General features: G+C 43.4%; 1 protein-coding gene across 2 annotated transcripts in view; it reads right to left on the bottom strand.

The window, feature by feature from the left end:
* NYAP2 (neuronal tyrosine-phosphorylated phosphoinositide-3-kinase adaptor 2) overlaps positions 1-19939 on the bottom strand; it is a 234901-nt gene that overhangs the window by 97518 nt on the left and 117444 nt on the right. For both annotated transcript variants that reach the window (XM_061634458.1, XM_061634460.1), the window contains one exon: positions 15005-15303. In XM_061634458.1, coding sequence (XP_061490442.1) covers positions 15005-15303 — 299 coding nt within the window. The remainder of the gene's footprint in view (positions 1-15004; positions 15304-19939) is intronic.

The raw sequence follows: 19939 nt of genomic DNA, 5'->3' as shown, positions 1-19939 counted from the left end.
GATTTATATACGCAATCTAGCATTTCCAACCTGATCGTGCTTTGCTTGTATTGAGCTGGTCGTGCACTGAAAAGCCAACAAATTATATGCAAAATCAAAAATATATTATAGGTATAATACATATAAAAGAGCCAAGCCCCATGCAGGACTGTATTTCTACAACGTAATTTTATATGTATTAATACATGTATTTTGTACAGTTATATATTTTATGTAGGCATTTTAGCATGTGTTTTTAAATTGTTTTTTAAAAATGTGTTTTTAAATTTGTGTATTTATTTTTAATGTTTTTAATTGCTGTAAACCACCCAGAGAGCTTCAGCTATGGGGCGGTATACAAATGCAATAAATAAATAAATAAATGCATTATTGTATGAATCTGTGTATATGCTGGTTACTTTAGTAAATCTGGAGTGTATATATGTATAATATGATGCAGATAATAATGCAGATAACAATGTTTATAATAATGCATATAATAATGCACATGACATGCGGGAAAATGGTTTGGATTTTTAGCAGAATCTATTAAAAAATGGCTTGCTTCTCGCCAAGATGGAAATAAAAAAATCCATCAGGATAAACTCAACATTGAGATTTGCAGAAAATTCTATACCAACAAATAACTCATTTCTACTACTTTTGGTTCACATTCCTTTAGAGATACCTGCCATTTAAAAACACAGTCCAAATATAGTAGTAAATGCTAAAAAGCATGTTTAACAAATAACAACATAATCTTGGGGGTGTTGACTTAAAACTGAACACTACAGTGCTCAAAGAGTGCATAGGATTGCTGCCTAAATAGGCCAGAAGACAGAGATACCATAATATGAAGTCAAGAAGGCACTGAATTTGAAGCTTTTCTTCAACTTTGAAAAGGGCTTGAATTTGAAATTGAAATTTTGAGGTTTCAGTATTTTTAAAGATTGCTTCAGAAGTACCTTTTCCTTTTTTACAGAGCAGGGATGAAGAAGCCTGTCAATCTCCATCCATGACATACTGGATGGATACAGACTTAGGCAGCAATCCAAACCTAAGATATGCCAGGATGAGTGAAATAGGAAGATCTCCAGCTAAGCCTGGACTACACTGGCTGAAGTCCTCATCCCAGCTCAGCCAGACTTATTCTGGCATAAATGCTCAATCCCTGCTGAGCCAGGATTCAGTGCTGAGCCGAAGCTGGCTGAGTCAAGGCCAGGGTGAGTCCCCAAAAAGGGGCGTTCTAGGGTTGGGGCAGCGCACGGACTTACCCCTATTCCAAACTCCATTCAACTTGTTCACATGAACTAGCAACCCAGTGAAACCTACACTGGCAAAAAGGGTGGTATAAGCCAAACTCTGCTCTAAAGGCTTGCTTTCCCTCTACCAGATTTAGACTGGCTCATCTGGTAGTAGTCCTGCTCCTGAACATAGTCTGGAATAGAGGTAAATCGCACCAGCATAATCTACCCTGGCGTAAATTAACCTGGCTTCCTATAATTTGGATTTCCCTGTTAGTCTGATTGAAATCAATGGAACTTTGATTTCTTGACTAACTTCTCCCATAGATTTCACAATCAATGTGAAATAATGGGAAACAAGGACACAAGAGGTAGACACTGTTACTCTGCCACTAATCAGAGATCCAGACTGTCTGATATTCTGTATTAAACCAGCTCTCTGCCTCTCTGTTTATACCAAACTGAATTAGTTAACCTTTCCCCACAATGAAGAATCCATCCACACAACGTTCTTGGGAAATTACAAAATGACTGATTACTCTCTCCACTTAGGGTCTTTTGCCTCTGGACTTTACAGTTTAACACCATATTTTTCATCAGGCCTGTGTAACTAAAAAAACCTTGAACAACAACATGAAAATAATAAAAATGCATTAAAAAAAGACAATGTGGCTACAAATTGTTGAAAAACAAACTACTTTGGGGCTTTTTTAAAAAACCTAGAGATTTCTTTTTAACAAACAAACCCACATGTAAAGGTTTTGTAAAGAGCTCAGTAGTTAGGCATACATTCTAGATTCCCTTGAGCGGCTATTTTAGAGAGAAAAATACCTTCACAAAATATTGCTTGTAATTAAAAAGATATTAAAATTATTGACAGTTAAATGTTTTTTCCTACCCCACAATAATTATTAGGAATCATTTGTGTTTCTTTGTAAACCAGTAAAATAGTTTGGAAACAGGGCAGTAGTTTAATTCCTCTGAGATCGTGTAGGTACAAGGCTGGCACAAGAATTTTGCTGCCTGAGAATATAAGAACATAGGAAGAGCCTCCTGGATCAGGCCAATGGCCCATCAAGTCCAGCATCCTGTTCTCACAGTGGCCAGCCAGATGCCTATGGGAAGGCCACTAGCAGGACCTGAGCACAACAGCGCTCTCCCCTCCTGCAGTTTCCAACAACTGGTATTCAGAAGTAGACCGTAGCCATCATGGCTACCAGCCATTGATAGCCTTATCTTCCATGAATTTGTCTAATCCTCTTTTAAAGCCATCCAAGTTGGTGGCCATCACTGCCTCGTGGGAGTGAATTCCACAGCTTAACCATGTACTGTGTGAAGAAGCACTTTATTTTGTCTGTCCTGAATTTTCCAACATTCAGCTTCACTGCATGTCCACAAGTTCTAGTGTTGTGTTATGAGGGAGGGAATAAAACCTTTCTCTATCCACTTTCCCCATGAACTTTATACACTTCTATCATGTCACCTCTTACTCACCTTTCCACTAAACTAAAAAGCCCCAAATGCAGAAAGAGCAGATCTGTAAAGTAGAAGTGCTTTCAATCATAGGACTGATTTTGGATCTGAATCCCCAAACCAAATGGATTTTGGAATTAAGATGCTCCCCAGCTTCTTCTACAATGGGAATACACTGGCAATAATAGCAAACTCAAAATTGGCAGTCGTTGTTGCCTGGACCAATGAGAACTATGCAAAGATTAAAATCTGTAAATAACTATCCCTTAACAAATCTGCGAGGACAGTATGTGGAAAAGTATCCAATGAATAAAATAAATATAAAGAGCAAAGCAACATGTACTCCCAGTCTCTTTAGAGATTAATTTGTGCATCCATAGGTCAAATGTAATTAAACTGATATCGCTATGTACTCTCACTGTTAGTAAATCAAGTGACAGGATTTCAAACTGAGAACTAGGAAGCTGCTAAAGATTACTTGTGAAAAAGAGGCTTTTTCCTGGAGAGACATTGTATCAATATTCTCATGATAGCCATTTCTAATATAAAAGTCCTCATGCTGTTATCTTCCTAATGTGTTTATCAATGTGTTATCACCACCTTAGGCAGTTAAAAAAATCATAATCTGCAATAGGATACACAGTTTTGTTGAAGAATGACTAGCAAAGCACGTATTGATTCGTATGTAATAATTTAAATGCTAGGTGTGTCTGAGGGCCTTTATTTGCCTTTTTGCATATAGAACATTTGCAGTCCAATTCATATGGAAGAAAGTTGGTCCTTAAGGGAAATGATGGCACTGTCCTAATTTCCTGCTTAAAATGCAGTGTTATAGAGGAGCAGGAACATGGGAGTGCAGCTCCAAAACTGTAGTCACCCAAATGAGGTTCCATTCTGAACATGAATCTATAAAATGGAAATGGCCTGCCTTCAAGTCGATCCCGACTTATGGCGACCCAATGAATAGGGTTTTCATGGTAAGCGGTATTCCGAGGGAGTTTACCATTGCCTTCCTCTGAGGCTGAGAGGCAGTGATTGGCACAAGGTCACTCAGTGAGCTTCATGGCTGTGTGGGGATTTGAACCCTGGTCACCCAGGTCATAGTCCAACAGCCCCCTTCATTTTATTTCAGAGCAACTCTCCATTGCAGCTATGCTGTGTCTGTGGGAATGTCAGAACCACATGTGCTGGGTTGATCATGTGGGATTTCCCCAAAGAATCAACAGGAGGAAACCCATGTAACTAGCCCCAACCACGAGATGATAGTATTCACACACATGGCACAACTGGGTGGGTTATTTGTTTGTTTTGTTTATTTATTGATGGCTGAAGGAGACTGGACCTGACAACCCAGAGATTACTAGATGAAATAATGTTTGCAATCTGTAACTAGTTTCAGAATGTTTTTAATTGTTTTAAAATGCTTTTTTATTGTTGTTAAATGGGTTGTGTTGTTGTGTTTGCCAGGATATAAATGCAATAAATAATAATAAAAATAATATTTAAGACATTTTTACAGTGCCCTTTATTCTATTTGGAATTTCAAAGCTGTGTGAAAGGAAATGGACTACCTTCAAGATGATCCTGATTTATGGCGACCCTATGAATAGGGATTTCATGGTAAGCGGTATTCAGAGGGGGTTTACCATTGCCGCCCTCTGAGGCTAGTCCTCCCCAGCTGGCTAGGGCCTGCTCAGCTTGCCACAGCTCCACAAGCCAGCCCCTTCCTTGTCCGCAACTGCCAGCTGAGGGGCAACTGGGCTCCTTGGGACTATGTAGCTTGCTCACGGCTGCACAAGTGGCAGGGCACGTAAGCCCTGAGCCACTCACTGTGAGGGTGATCTTTAGCTGGCCCTTGACACCCAGGAGACATGAGTGGGGATTTAGAACTTACAGACTCTGGACTTCCAGCCAGGTTCTCCTCCCCACTGTGCTATATTAACTTGTCAAACCTGTGTATAATCATGAAACTAAACCTAGTATACAACAATAAAGCAATGGGGAAGAAATCCTAATTTTCTTAGAACATAGGCATGATTGAAATTAACAGAAGTATAGTTTCCAAATCATATGAAGTACTAATTCTCTTCTATTTGGCACTGGTTAGGCCTCATCTTGAGTAAGGTGGCCAGTTCTGGAAATTGCACTTTAAGGATTCAGACAAATTGGAACAGGTTCAGAGGAGGGCAACAAGGATGATCAGGGGACTGGAACCCTAATGTGGGCAGACTGAAAGAAGTGGGCATGTTTAGCCTTAAGAGGAGAAGACTGAGGGGAGCTATGATAGCACTGTTCAAGTACTTGAAAGTTTGCCACACAGAGGAGGGCCAGGATCCCTTTTTGAGCGCAGAACATGAAATAATGGGCTCAAGTTACAGGAAGCCAGATTTCAGCTGAACAACAGGAAAAACTTCCTGTTACAGTGGCACCACAATGGAAGCTATGACCTAGGGAGGTGGCGGGCTCTCCAACACTGGAGGCGTTCAGGAGGCAGCTGGACAGCCATCTGCCAGGTATGCTTTAACTTGGATTTCTACATTGAACAGGGGACTGGACTCAATGGCCTTATACTGTAGGCTCCTTCTAACTCTATTATTCTATGATGGTTCTATGAAAATACAGTAATACCTCAGTTAATGAAGTAGATGCATTCCTGGACATTACCTCTTTAACAGAGACTTTGGCACCAGAGGTAGGAATAACATGGAAAGAATAGGAATTGGTTCCTACATCACAAAAACGAAGAGCAGTTCAACATATTTCAGCAAACTTTTTATTCAAAACTAACAATACACAAGTCTGAAATGAAACGAACAGGTCAGGTAAGCCTAGCATACAGACCACTTGAAGGCTCCATACACTCGAGCAGGCAAGCAAGGGGCAGCCACCCCCTTGTGATTGTGCTTTCTCTCTCTTTTTCTCTCTCTCTGTGCCTCCTCCCCAATACTTGAACAGTCTGTGGTTATCAGTGCTTTCAGGGTACCCGAAGCACTGTTTACTTCAGAGGCACCTGCACCATCTGGCAAGGAGCGCCAATTTCAGCCACATGAGAGAGAGCTGCCTGCAGCAGCTGCAATCCAGTAGACAAGGAGCCACAATCTGAACAGAATGTGCACACCCCATGCACACTTTCCATACTCCTTGTTAAAAGGAGCATTTTTCTTGAAGGATTTGTTAACAGAGGCATTACTGTGCCCAAGTGAACAAAAATGTTTTAGCATGGCACCAAAAATATTGCCATGTGGGCACCAGGCTTGCCTAGGGATGGAGAACTAAAGGGCTGGGAGCCAAATGTTGATCTCCAGATCCTCCCCAGGCCATGCACCTTCTTGAGCCACACCCCACACCAGCCCTGCTTTGCATGTTTCTTGAGTGTTTTTGTCTGGCTAGAATGTGTTCTTGAACTCTGATAATGCTTCTTCCTTGCCTAGATGGAGGATAGAGCAGAATGTGTGTGTGTGTAGAAACTACCCTACTATACAAAGGTAAATTTTACATTTAGTGCTCTAACCACTTTGTCCTATGACCCCACCCACCACTAGCTTGTGACTCCTGGAAGGTTGCCCTAAAGGAAATACAACCCTTGGGCTGAAAAATGTTCCCCACCCCTACTACAGGGACCATCCATATAATCCATAGATGGGATGGCATTACCAAAAAGGCCTTTTCTTTTGTTGACAACTTGTTCTGTGTGAGAAAGGTCGTTTGGCCTCAGCTAAGAGCTGAGTGCTGGAAGTGGGGAAAAAGCAACTCCTGTTTGGGTCCTTTTGTTTGCATTCCAAAGGGAAGATAGAGTTAGGATCTTCCAGCTAGCTAGGCTTGCCTACCTTTACCTGTGCTGTTCTCTACCTAACGTCCTTCAGTTGTAAACTGATATGCCCCTTCCTTTGTTTTCTTCTTCCTCTCCAAGGAGAGAGGAGACATCTTTGCTCTCTCTCCTGAGCCATGAGGGCAATACCCATGTCTGGGCATTGCACCTCCAACTTAGTTAGTTAGAATTAGGTGTGCCTTTCCTATCTACTATGTATTTCTATAAGTAAAGTAGCTTTTTCTTATTTTACTAAGTCTTAAGTCTCAGTGATCTAAATGCAGGGTAAAAGCCTGCTTCTATTTATTTATTTATTATTTGATTTATATCCCGCCCTTCCTCCCAGCAGGAGCCCATGCTTCTAAGGTAAATAGACACAGTGACACTCGCAGCTCAGACCGCTGAGTATCTCTGTATATATATACATATTTCCATAACACTGAGAGATCCAGCCCTGACCGATTCAAGCCTTCTTTGGGATATGAGAGAAGAAAATGTGATGTCCTACATATTGCACAAGGCTTTGCCACCCAAGGAAGATCCCTGTTGTGATTTAATAGCCAATCCTTGCAGGATTAGACTGAGCAACGGATATTACTGTGATGCACCACTTGTGGACAAGGAGCAGAGGAGGCCAATCATCAAATTACAGGGACATTCTAGTGCATATTTTTCTATCTCAGTTAAAGACACCAGAAATGCAAAAGCCCATTTAAACATCCTTTGTGAATATGGCCACAGAAAGAAAAGAAAATCTGAATAATTTCTGAAAAGTGCTCCCTTTTTAATGTGTCATTCTGGACGTTTGTTTCCATAGTAATTGCATAGCTGACAGGCTTCTCTGTAGTTATTATATCCAGCAGTGAATTACTCCCAAAATTGAGCATACCTAGCAGTTTTGCACTGAGCTGCACTTTCCATTCTGGCCGTCTTACTCTCAGTAGTTAAAGGAGCTTCCCCAGAGGTTCCTGTGTTATTTTAGCACCCCATGGATTTTCCACACCCTTTCTTTATGCCCCATTAATAGTCCATAATTTTTGGGGGGAGGGGCTTGTAGGTAAAGGATCTGTCAGGCTGTAGGTCTGGGGCCATAGATTAAATTTAAGGATGATAGGATTTGCCCTGTTGTGTCTCTTTTATAGTTCCTCTGGGTCACTATGTCCTGCATTTAACTCCTCCTGAATTCCAGTTTAACAAGAAGGAAGTTGACTTGAACCTAGGGATGGTGGAGGAAGCCCATTCAGTTTACATTTACAGCTGAATCTATCAAATTTGCACTTTCTGAAACAATATGTGAACCAAAACACAACCATCCTTTGAAATTCACACTGATCTGAATTTTGTGATAGAGTTCTACAACCAATGTTTACAAAAATGCATTCATTGTATTAGGAGAAACTGCTTGCAGAAATGCATATATTAGTTAAAACTGCATACAAAATGTGTTTAATAGGAGAAATTTACACTAAAATGCTGAAGAATTTTCATGAGGGTTTTTTTTAAAGCAAATTGCCATAGAAATGAGGGGAAGTGAATTTAATATTGGGAAAATGACAAAGAAAAGGAACCACAATAGACAGTTTCTTGCATCCTTCCTTAAACACTTTCATCCATTGCAAGAATGCAAGTGAGGCTTATGGGGTCCACCCCCTCACCTGCAAGTCATGTGTTGACCACACACCTGCCAGCTGTGTGTTCAGTAGCCAAGTGAAGGGGCCCTATGGACATACGGATGTACACATCTAGAGCTCTTTCATGTGTATGTGTCAGGAGGATTGTGACTGGAGTCTTCACATGGTCATCAAATGCACAGCTGGCAGGAGTCATTTGCAGGTGGCAGAGCTACATGGCATGAACCCATGAGTCCAGGTGCAGGACTACATTTCAAAGCATGTAGGGGTTTGAGTGGAATGTCATTTTTAAAATGAATCAGGGAATCAAAGTATACATAGTTTGCCTCAGCTTTCAGTACATTAACATCTTTCCTCCTTTCCATTACTGATAAAATCCTGGGGGGGTGGGGGATCTATCTATCTATCTATCTATCTATCTATCTATCTATCTATCTATCTATCTATCTATCTATCTATCTATCTATCTATCTGTCTGTCTGTCTGTCTGTCTGTCTGTCTGTCTGTCTGTCTGTCTGTCTGTCTGTCTGTCTGTATGTTCCTCAACCTGCTGCCTTCTAGATGTTTTGGACTATAACTTTCATCATCCCAATCATTGTATATGGTGGGTGGTGCGGATGGAAGTTCACCCGGAGGAAATATCTGGAGGGCAGAGGTTGGAGAAGGCTGGTACATATGACGGTATCTATAGGATGGACACAGACTTAAATCTTGCTGTAGACTCACTGATTTCAAGGGATCCACTCTAAGCATGACTAAGGCTATATACCCACCATACATTTAAGGCACTCCCCCCCAAAAAAGAATAATGGGAACTATAAATTGTGAACTGTACTGGGAATTGTAGCTCTGTGAATAATAAACTACAGCTCCCAGGATTCTTTGGGGGGTGCTTTATATGTAGAGTGTGTAGGGACGGGCGAGAAATTACATTCAGTTCACAATTACAGCTGAATCTATCAAATGTGCACATTCTGAAACAAGATGAGAACTGAAATATAGCCGTCTTGAAATTTGCATATATCTGAATTTTGCAATGCCAAACAATGTTTACAAAAATGCATAAGTGATGGGACAGTATTCATAAAATCAATAAATTTTTAAATAACATACAAAAATGCATTACATTAGGAGAAATTATTTGCAAATATGTGTATATTAGTCAAAACTGCATACAAAAATGTGTGGTGTTAGGAGAAATTCACACTTAAATGCTGAAAAACTTTCATGAGGACTTTATTTAAAAAAATGCAAATTGCTACAGAAATGTGGAGAACTAAATTTAAGATCAGAAAAATGAGTAACTGAGAGAACCAAAACTGACAGATTCTTCCATCCCTATTGGTGTGTATGCAGCCTAAGCATTCAACCCTATAAATGAAGAGTTCTGCTGAGATATACATGTGTTCTTGCACATTGGCAAAACATCACAGATAAAGAATCTTGATGCTATCAGTAATCCCCCCCAATGTATCATGCACACCCACATGGATAATGAAGGCAGAGAAGGAAGACACAAATGATGAGAGCCACCTCTATCAAATAGTCTTAACAACCATTCTGTGATTCTGGGTTGTATCCAATAGGAATGTGAGCTGTCCAGAGGCCTTGATTTGTGGCCCCCAGGGAGGGCCAATCCTCCCTGTCCCTCATTCCACCCTGGATCCATTCCTGAAGCTATTTGGGGGCAGGGCTAAGGGTTTCTTAAAAATTAAAACATGGGATAGTGGAGAAAAGGAGATGTTACATCTCCTCCTCTTTCCCCCTCCCCCTGACAGCAGGAGAAGCAACCAGCACCTCCTTCTGCAAACCAGCTGGTAGGTGGGAAGATTCCATCCTGTGCATTGCCTGTTGCTGCTCCTTTGCAAGCAGTTTCTCTGCATGCAGGGAAGCTGTTGGAGAACCAGCAGCGCCAGGCACCACACTGCACAGAATGAATCCTCCTTCTTACTAGCTGATAAGCAGGAGAATTCCATACTGTTGGGAGCGGCTCAGCAAAAAAGGCACAATGTTTTTGTGAAGCAAATTCAGGAGGACTAGTTTGGGGTGGACTTGTCTTTCCTCCATGGGGCAGGGGCTCTGGCTTGGCTTCATCCACCAGTTCTAGCTGCCACTTGTTCTGCAGCAACAGTTCCAAAACAGCCACCATCCCCAACTCCTCTACAACTAACACTCCTGCAGCCTCTGGGCAGGCATGCAAGAACATGGGCATCATCCTTGTCATGGTCCCAAACCTACCCAGGAGCCCTAAAACAAAGGAAGGAAGGAAGGAAGGAAGGAAGGAAGGAAGGAAGGAAGGAAGGAAGGAAGGAAGGAAGGAAGGAAGGAAGGAAGGAAGGAAGGAAGAAAGAAAGAAAGAAAGAAAGAAAGAAAGAAAGAAAGAAAGAAAGAAAGAAAGAAAGAAAGAAAGAAAGAAAAAGAAAGAAAGAAAGAAAGAAAGAAAGAAAGAAAGAAAGAAAGAAAGAAAGAGGGAGGGAGGGAGGGAGGGAGGGAGGGAGGGAGGGAGGGAGGGAAGAAGAGAGGAAGAGAGGAAGGAAGGAAGGAAGGAAGGAAGGAAGGAAGGAAGGAAGGAAGGAAGAGGGGTTGGGTCTGGTTCTAATTCCCTTCTAACTCTGGGTGAGAGCACAGCACATGGAGGATGGATGGGAAAAGAGGGCAGACAGATGAATGGATTGAATGCCAGATGGGGTGGCTGGGAGGGAGAAAGGGCACCCTCATGGACACTGCCTCTGTGCCAGGAAGTGGGATTAGTTCCACTAGGGTAGCAAGAAGTGTGTGTGTGCACTCCTTTGTCTCAGAGTCACTATAACAATGCTCAGTCTTCCATCATGGAGGGAATTTGGAGACCGTGTGCGGCTTGGGGAGGACTGGTGAGAAGAAGGAGGGGGAAAGGCCCTACCTTCTCCCACAAAGAGGTGCCTCCTTTTCCTGATTTCTCTTTCTTCCCGCTCACCCCTGCTTCCTTTTTCTGCCCCATGCCCCATCGCTTGATAGCCCCAGATCACTTTGGGCAACCTGACCCAACCTGGAGGGATCTGGGGTTATCTCAGCCCAACTTGGATGAGGCCCAGATGCCTCTGAAGTGGCCCAGTTTGGCTCAGGGCTTGGGCCTCACCCTAGTATCCAATGCAGTGTGAGCATAAGGAGACTTGCACAAGGGACGTTCCCTGCTCCATCCTCCTCCTGCAGTCACCTAAGTGTCCTGAAAAGCTTTTTCTGGGGGGCTGTGGGCTGCAGTGGAGGGGGAAGCTTGTGCAAGTTGTCTCTACCTGGCTTCCCCAGATTCCTCCTCCCAATGCAGCCCCACATCTCACATTCCAGAAGACTGCAGAGGGGGGGGAGAGACAGGGATCCCCCCCTTGTGCAAGTGTCCTTGTGCTCACCCAGCGTTGGATGTAACTTTCTATAAATAGATCATAAAATAAAAACAATTAAACTTTGCTTCTAAAAATAAAACGTTAACTATGCAACTGCTATACTATCTCATTAGTGACTATCAAGATGGCTTCAGTAGCTAGAAGAGCCTATTGCCATCTGTGGCGATTCCTGGACTAGGATAGCCTAGTCAAAGCATTCCATGCTCTAGTAATCTTCCAATTAGATTACTGCAATGTGTTCTGGGTGGGGCTATCTTTGAAGATGGTCCAAAAGCTGCAACTAGTGGAGAATGCAGTTGACAGAGAGCTGAGTGGTGTATCCAATCATACCGAATTTGTGAGAGCTACACTGGTTGCCTGTATGCTATGGGGCTCAATTCATGGAGTTGATAACCTACAAAGCCTTCAATAAAGTGGGACCCAAAGGGTAAATACACACTCACTGTTCTGCCAGTTCCAGTGCATCTCAACCTCTCTCTTCTGAAAAAAGGGCACTATTACTGTAAAATCTGGTGGGATCAGCTTTAGTGCATTTTCTTAAAAAACGTTAGCTTCAAAGAGACTTTGCAACTGATTGGCAGGTCAATCTATTCCCCTTCCAGGTGTGGCGAATGGAAACACTTTGCTGTAGGTGACTAGTGTGTTCACAGCCAAATACTTGAAGGCAATATTAAACCATTGTAAAATCATCTGGATTTATGTCTTTCTTAAAATGAAATTTGTATTCCATAAAAGGATACTGTGTTCTTATTACATAAAATCCCAGTGAAATGAAGAGGCAAGTATGGTCACTTTTGGTATCAGATAATCTTTTAGTTTTCTAACTAATATGGTGCTGGGTATTTTCACCTACTGCTGATGTCAGTTTTGAAATGCTAGCATTATAAATCTTGCCATATCACAGCTAGAGGAAATAAATATTGGTCCTACTCGTTGTGATGGATTCTAATTGTGTTATAAGAGACAAAGGCCTATTGACCCTTTATCGAAGCTGAGATGCCAGAGAAACCACCTGCACTGTTGCTGCTAACTCAGCAGGTTTATTTAAAAAGTAAGGGAAGGTGGGATGGAGAGATGAGGAGGAGGAGGAATGGGGGAGCAACTGGGATGGAAAGAGGACGACAGTGCTGCCATGCACCACAAAGAAAAGGATAGCAGCAGAAGACATCGACAGCAGGGGAGCACTGGCTGGACTATGCACCTGCCAGCCCTGATTATAAGAAGACAATGATTGGCACTGTATCTGGGAAAGTGGTATTTATCTGAGGCACAAAGTCCAATCAGGAGACCAGAGAGGTGTTGCATCAATGAACTCAAAACAATTATTTTAATATTACTGTTTGCTGCTTACCTTATGTCTTCCCTTACCCTTTTGGTAAGATCAAATTTATTACGCTGACCCTTTATAATTTATGCTAGGATTGATAATACGATTGCAAGCTATTTGCATACAGGTTGGACAACTCTCTGGTTAGGCGATGCACCTGATAGTGGCCTGATGGCACCATACTTCACATTTGGGTTATTAATTTTATTCTTCACACCCATCCCACTGGGCATGATGCTTACTACCTAGTAAGGACTTTGGGCCCATCACTATCTGTCAGCCTACTCTACCTCACAAGGTTATTATTAAGACAAAATGTGGAGGGCAATTATGCATGCCAACCTGAGCTCCATGAAAACTGAACACAGGGGATGGGGAGGGGAGCAGGCAGGAGGGGGAAGAGGAGGGCAGGTTTGATCATTTGCATGTTTATTGAGTTCAGTGGGATTTACTCCCTGTGCTCATGCTTAGGATAGGTGAAATTGACCATGAGGGAGGGGGAGGGGGAGGGCATTGGAAGGGGATGGGGAGGGGAAGAGAGGGGTGAAGGAAGGAAGAGGGAAGGGGCAAGAGGGAGGGGATAGGAGGGAGAAGGAGGAAAAAGAGGGGAGGGCAGGTTTGATCATTTGCATGCTTTTTGAGTTTACTCTCATGCAATTTACTCTCGTGCAATCATGCTTAAGATAGGTGAAACTGATCTGGGGGAGGGGTGGGGGGGAGGAGGAGGGCAGGAAGGGGAGAGGGAGGGAGGAATGGGGAAGGGAGGAGATTGAATGGGTGGGCACTTGGCAGAGGGGAAGCCCCTTTCCTTTCCAAAAGGAAAACATTGTGAACAGTATCATTCTTTTTCAGGATCTCCCCCATCTTTTTATTCTACAGCAGGCACATGTAGCATCCCACCCAAATTTAAACCAAAGCTGTCCCTGGCCACATCCACACCAGACCTTTATTTCCCTTTAGTTAGTATGGCTTTTCCCAAAGAATCCTGGAAAGTGTCGTTAGTGAAGGGTGCTGAGAGTTGCTAGGAGATGCCCTGTTCCCCTCACAGAGCTTCAGTCAGAGCGGCTGACTGTTAAATCACTCTGACCACTGGAGCTCTGTCAAGGGAATAGGAGTCTCCTCTCAGCACCTTCACAAACTACACTTCCCAGGATTCTATGGGGGAAGCCATGACTGTCTCAAGTGAAATGGAAATCTGGTGTGGGTGTGGCCCCCTGATTAGGCAATTAGCTGTGAACCTGGTTTTTAGGACACTGACAGTTGGTTCTTACTGAGCACACCCACCATTATCATTCAGTTCAATGTAAAATTTCTTAAATTAATTAAAAATCAGCCAGGCATTTAACTTTTAAACTGCAGAAGATGAAGGTCAGAGTATGGGGCAAGGTCAGTAATAGGATTACAGGTGCTCTGTGAACATGGCTGATTTTTAATGAATTTCAACAGATTATGAGAACTCCAACAGAAAAAAGTCCAAAAGGGGTCTGTTTTTCTCTCTCTTTTTACACTTTGAACTCTCTATTCTCTCTGACTGTTTTGTGTATCACCATGAAAATTGACAGGGTTGTTAAGCAAGCGTTTCTGAGTTCAGAACTATAAATTTTGTAAGGTTTTGTTTTGAAATGAGCTTATGGGAAGCATTAGAATGGCATGGGGTATTTTCAATATAACATTGCAGAATGCAAAAAATCCATGCTGACTATAGTATACAGCCACTCTTGTGGCTGTATAATTATAGAATTACTAGGGTTACCATAACACTATTTACAGCACATCTTGTATCTCAAGATATCTCAGAAGCGGAATGGAGCTTGATGCTCCCATATGGCTTTACAGAATTTCAGGAAAATTCTGTCTTTATTTTAGAATAGTTTTTAGTCACTCTCAATAAAATTAATAAATAAGGTTAAACTCAACTTTAAAATCTTCATGAAGAAACAGGAGCTTGTTCTAAATTCTGAAATTTGAACTGGCAGCAAATATTCACTTCTAATGGTAGAATTTATCTTTGGCTAGGATTGGATGAGAAATACACTTACATGCATTTTGGTGACAGAACTTGTAGACTGCCCAAGCACAGAACCTCCTTGAAGTTTGAGGGATACACCATCAACAAGTGAACATTTAATATTATCTCCAAGAGTAAATGGAGGTGTAGCATTTACCTTCAGTCCGGTCTGGCAGCTTTGCACTCTTAGTTGTTCCAGCATTTACTGTTTCAGAGGATGTGCTTAGCTTGGTATTGGGATCTCGTTTAGGTTTTGGTGGTGGTTGCTTGCGAGAGCAGCTACTGCTTTCATCATCGGTACCTCCAACAGAATGAAGCGACTGGGATCTCACGGCAAAACCACTAGAACAAGGATGTGGCAGTCTGTCCTGAGGGGCAGGCATTGTCATAAATCCCATGCGGAAATGCTTGCCAACGTAGCTTCCTTCATTTCCTCTCACAACTTCACCACCTAAGCTGTAAATAAGATAAATACACATGTATGTATAGGTATATGAAGCTAATAGAGTTGTTTGGATGGCTAACAAAATTTTAACTCTCTTGTTAAGTGAGTTACTGCTTAATTACAGAAATTGCTTTGACAGCTTGAATACAGTCTAGCATTTCAGGGATGCCATGGTGTTTACAAGAGGTAGTTCTAATCCATTTATAATATTAGTTTTGATTCAGGGAAAAAATAGTTTCTGTCTTAAAAATGTGTTCATTATAAAACTCCAATGGACTAATTTAGGTCCACTGATATCAGTGGGTCTACTCTGAGTAGAACTTAGTCAAATACAACACTATAATCTCAACTAAGGCTGCAATCCAATACACACTTACCTGAGAATAAGTCATATTGAACGCAATGGAGCTTACTTCTGAGTAGACATGTCTTGGATTGCAGCTTAATTGCCTCTACTATATTTTAGTTAAATACCCACATTGTTGTTACATCAGGCATAAATTCAGATTTTGTTTGCAGTTTGCATTTCACTTACCACCACTCCCAACCCAAACACCCATGAAATTTATTTTCACATTTATTTTACAATGTGCAGACCAGATTGGTGCTTCTTCAGAAATCATCCAGAACATTCCATCGGATGTCTTCTCTGAAGGATTATTTATTTATTGGTTTGTTTTTATTAGGAACATTTTGTACCATTTCTCACTTCTGAGAGAACTATCAAAGAGATTCACATCATAGAAGTATAAAATAAAGATAATATGCAACAAACATATAATCAAATGCTTAGGTAAATAAATGTAGTTTTAACTTCTGGTGGAAACCATCCGGAGTCAGCACCTGCCTAATTTCCACAGAGAAGTCATTCCAGAATAACCCACCAGATGTCTTCTTCTCACACTGTCCCAATCCAACAGAACATGCACTAAGCCATCACAACTATGTGTGTCACCCTGAAAAAAGCTGAAATCCCACCAAAAAGCAAGCTGACCTCACAGTCACTCTTCAAAACAACTCATCAGTGAGATTCCAGCTTTTTAAATAAGGCTATCCACATACTGCATATAGATCTATACATACTAAGGAATTTGCATTACATTTTTCAGTGAGAAATTTAGGATGTTGTTGTTGTTGTTGTTGTAGTAGCAGTAGTAGTAGTGTACTTCAAGTATGTTTGGTATGACAGGCATCAGTTTTTATTATACTGTTACCATTTATACAGTCTCCAGAGGTTGGAGTGCAGCTCCCATCTTCCATGATCTTTGGCCCAGCTGACTTGGGCTGATGGGAGGTGGAATCCAGCAACATCTGAAGTGCCACAGATTAGCCATTCCTGTTTTATGGTTTGTTCCATGCATGATAAGTTTTTCTTTTAAAAATTAATAATCATAGGTTGTTCTATTATAATCCTATTATTATTAATGACTATATCTATATTTATCTGTATTATGGTCTGTATTTATTTCTGTGACATTTACATGTTCATTTTTTCAGTGCCCCTGAAGTTGCCAGAAGCGAGCTTCTGGGGAAGAACAATGGACAAGTACAAGTAGCACTGTGACTAATAACACCAGTGGGTCAAAGCCGAATGGAAGCCCAGAGGCTGATGTGCACAGATGCAAAAGGAGAGTCTGGAGTTGTACGACGTACACAATAGGAACATGGAATGTGAGAAGCCTGAACCAGGGAAGGTTAGAAATTGTCAAGCAAGAAACTGAATGTATCAACATTACAATACTTGATGTGAGTGAATTAAAATGGACAGGAATGGGACATTTTCAATCAAGCAACTACAAAATATTTTGTCCTTACAGTAGCCTCTTGTCCAGAGTATAGGACAATCAGATGCTGTGGCACCCCCATTACTTTTAAAGCATTCCATAGTTTTTCATGATCTACACAGTCAAAGGCTTTGCTGTAATCTATGAAGCACAGGGTGATTTTCTTCTGGGGTGTATTTTATCACCCTATTTATTTAATCTATATGCAGAACATATAGAGAACTGAGCACTGAGGGAAAGCTACAGGCAGCTGGGCACTCAGCAACTGTAATTATTCCAAAGCAATTCAACGTCGTTTCGGCCTTCGCTGCTGCTGTTGTGTGTGTGTGTGCATTGTTGCGGCCTGTTTGGGCCCTGCTGCCGGCGGCGTTGCGTTGCTGCCGTTGCTGCTGCCTGTTCGCCTGCCCGCCATCGTTGTGCCACCGTCGTTGTCATCGCCGGCCCACTTGCGTGTGGGCGTTGTCGTCGTTGCCGGGGGGCGCGCTGCCGCGGAGGACTCCGTTGCCACGGCCCACGCCGTCATTGCCGTCGTCTGCCCGCTTGTACGCTGTCGCTGCTGCTAGGGGGCGTGTCGCTGCTGGGGACTCTGTCGCCGCGGCCCGCGCCGCCGCTGTCGGCCAGCTTGCATGCGGATGTTGTCGCTGTTGCTGAGGGGTGTGTCGCTGCTGGGGATTCCGCTGTGACCCGTCCTGCTGCCATTGCTGCCGCCGCCCGCTTGCGCGCGGGGCGTTGTCATCGCCGGGGGGGCCGTGCTGCTGCCGGTGGACTTTGTCGCTGTGGCCTGTTGTCGCCGCCATCGCCGCCGTGGGTTGCAGGCGTTTTTATTATCGCTGATGGCCGTGCCGCTGCCCAGGACACTACCATTGCGGCTTACATCTTTGCTACCTTCGCCGCTTTTTGTTCGCGTGTGGGTGCTGCTGTTACTGCTTGGTGCTGTGCTGATGTCCTGGTGCCGTTACTGCGGTTTGCTTTTGGATGGGGGGCTCGAGACTGCCATCGCTGCTTGAAGAGGATTAACTAATTTTTAATGTTGTTTGTTGGGGGGGTGTGGGTTAAATGTGGGGTGAATGTTTTGTATGTTTGCTTGTCTGTGTGGATTTGTGTATTTTTAACATGTGCCTGGGAGAAAAGATTCCATCCTTCCTGGGGGGGCTTTCGGGGGCCCCAATTAACGTAGTGACGGGTAATGGGAGGTATGGTGTTAGGAGGAGAACAGGCCAGGTAAGGGGAACTCGTCCCAGACAAATTGTGTCTGTGCCTTGTTCCGGTTCTCCTCATATCCACAGGATTGCTGGTTGTCCTATCAGCCAGCTCTCAGATCTCCAAGTGCTGCTTTTGAATGCCAGGTCGGTACATAATAAATCCTCACTTGTCCATGATTTAATCCTGGAGGAGGGTGCCGACCTGGCATGTATAACCGAGACCTGGGTGGCTGATCAGGGAGGAGTTGCTCTTTCCCAGCTTTGTCCACCCGGGTATTTGGTTCAGCACTGTGGTAGATCTGAGGGCCGGGGAGGGGGGGTCGCCCTGGTCTATAGGAGTTCTTTTCCTCTCACCAAGCACCCTGTCCAGACGGCAACTGGTCTGGAATGTCTCCACCTTGTATTGGGCCAGGGAGACAGACTAGGAATACTGTTGGTGTACTGTCCACCTTGCTGCCCAACAGCTTCCTTAGCTGAGCTGACAGAGATAGTCTCGGAGGTGCTGTTGAAATCCCCTAGACTTTTGGTACTGGGGGATTTCAACGTCCATGCCGAGACTGTCTTATCTGGCGCAGCTCAGGACTTCATTGCCTCCATGACAACAATGGGGCTGTCTCAATTTTCTACTGGCCCAACGCATGTGTCGGGACATACTCTTGATCTGATCTTCGCCACTGGACATGGAGATGGTGATCTGGTGGTGGGGTGCTATTCATCTACCCCATTGTCATGGACAGATCACCGCTTGTTGAGATTTAGACTCACAGCGGCTCTTTCCCTCTGCAAAGGTGGAGGATCTATTAAGTTGATCCGCTCCCGGAGCCAGATGGATCCCGTAGGTTTTCAGAGGGCTCTGGGAGATTTTCCGGCTGATAGGACCGGTGCTCCTGTCGAGGCCCTGGTCGCACTGTGGAATACGGAAATGACCTGGGCTATTGACATGATCACTCCCGCGCGCCCCCTCTGGTGTAGAGCTCATACAGCTCCGTGGTATACTCCGGAGCTGAGAGCGATGAAACAAGAGAGGAGGAGGCTGGAGTGCAGATGGAGGAAAACTCCCAGTGGATACAACTATGCTTTGGTAAGTGCCACCAATAAGTTGTATACAAAAGCGGTAAGGACAGCAAAGAAGCTCTATTTTGCTGCCTCTGTTAGATCATCTTTATGCCGCCCAGCGGAGCTTTTTAAAGTCGTGCGAGGGCTCTTACACTCTGGCCCCCACGATACTATGGAAACATCTGAGACCCGCTGCAACGAAATTGCTGGACACTTTCAAGATAAGATCGCATGTATCCGCAGGGACCTTGACTCTGATGTTGTGACAGATGAATCCATTGAAGTGTCCGGAGCACGGCCTTGTCCTTCTTTATTGGATGAGTTTCAGTTGGTGCAGCTCGAGGAAGTGGACAAGGTGCTTGGAATGGTTCGGGCAACCACGTCTGTTCTGGATCCTTGCCCATCTTGGCTAGTGAAAGCTAGCAGGGCTGGGACCACCGGTTGGGCCAAGAAAGTGGTTAACACCTCCTTGAGGGAGGGAGTAGTCCCTGGTAGCCTCAAGGAGGCAGTAGTGAGACCTCTTTTAAAGAAACCCTCCTTGGACCCAGATAATCTGAATAACTATAGACCGGTGGCGGATGTCCCTTTTTTGGGCAAGGTTTTGG

This window comes from Rhineura floridana, chromosome 7 (genome assembly GCF_030035675.1).
Source record: "Rhineura floridana isolate rRhiFlo1 chromosome 7, rRhiFlo1.hap2, whole genome shotgun sequence".
Lineage (NCBI taxonomy): Eukaryota > Metazoa > Chordata > Lepidosauria > Squamata > Rhineuridae > Rhineura > Rhineura floridana.
Note: the sequence above shows the minus strand (reverse complement) of the source record. Positions and strands in the feature narration are given on the sequence as shown.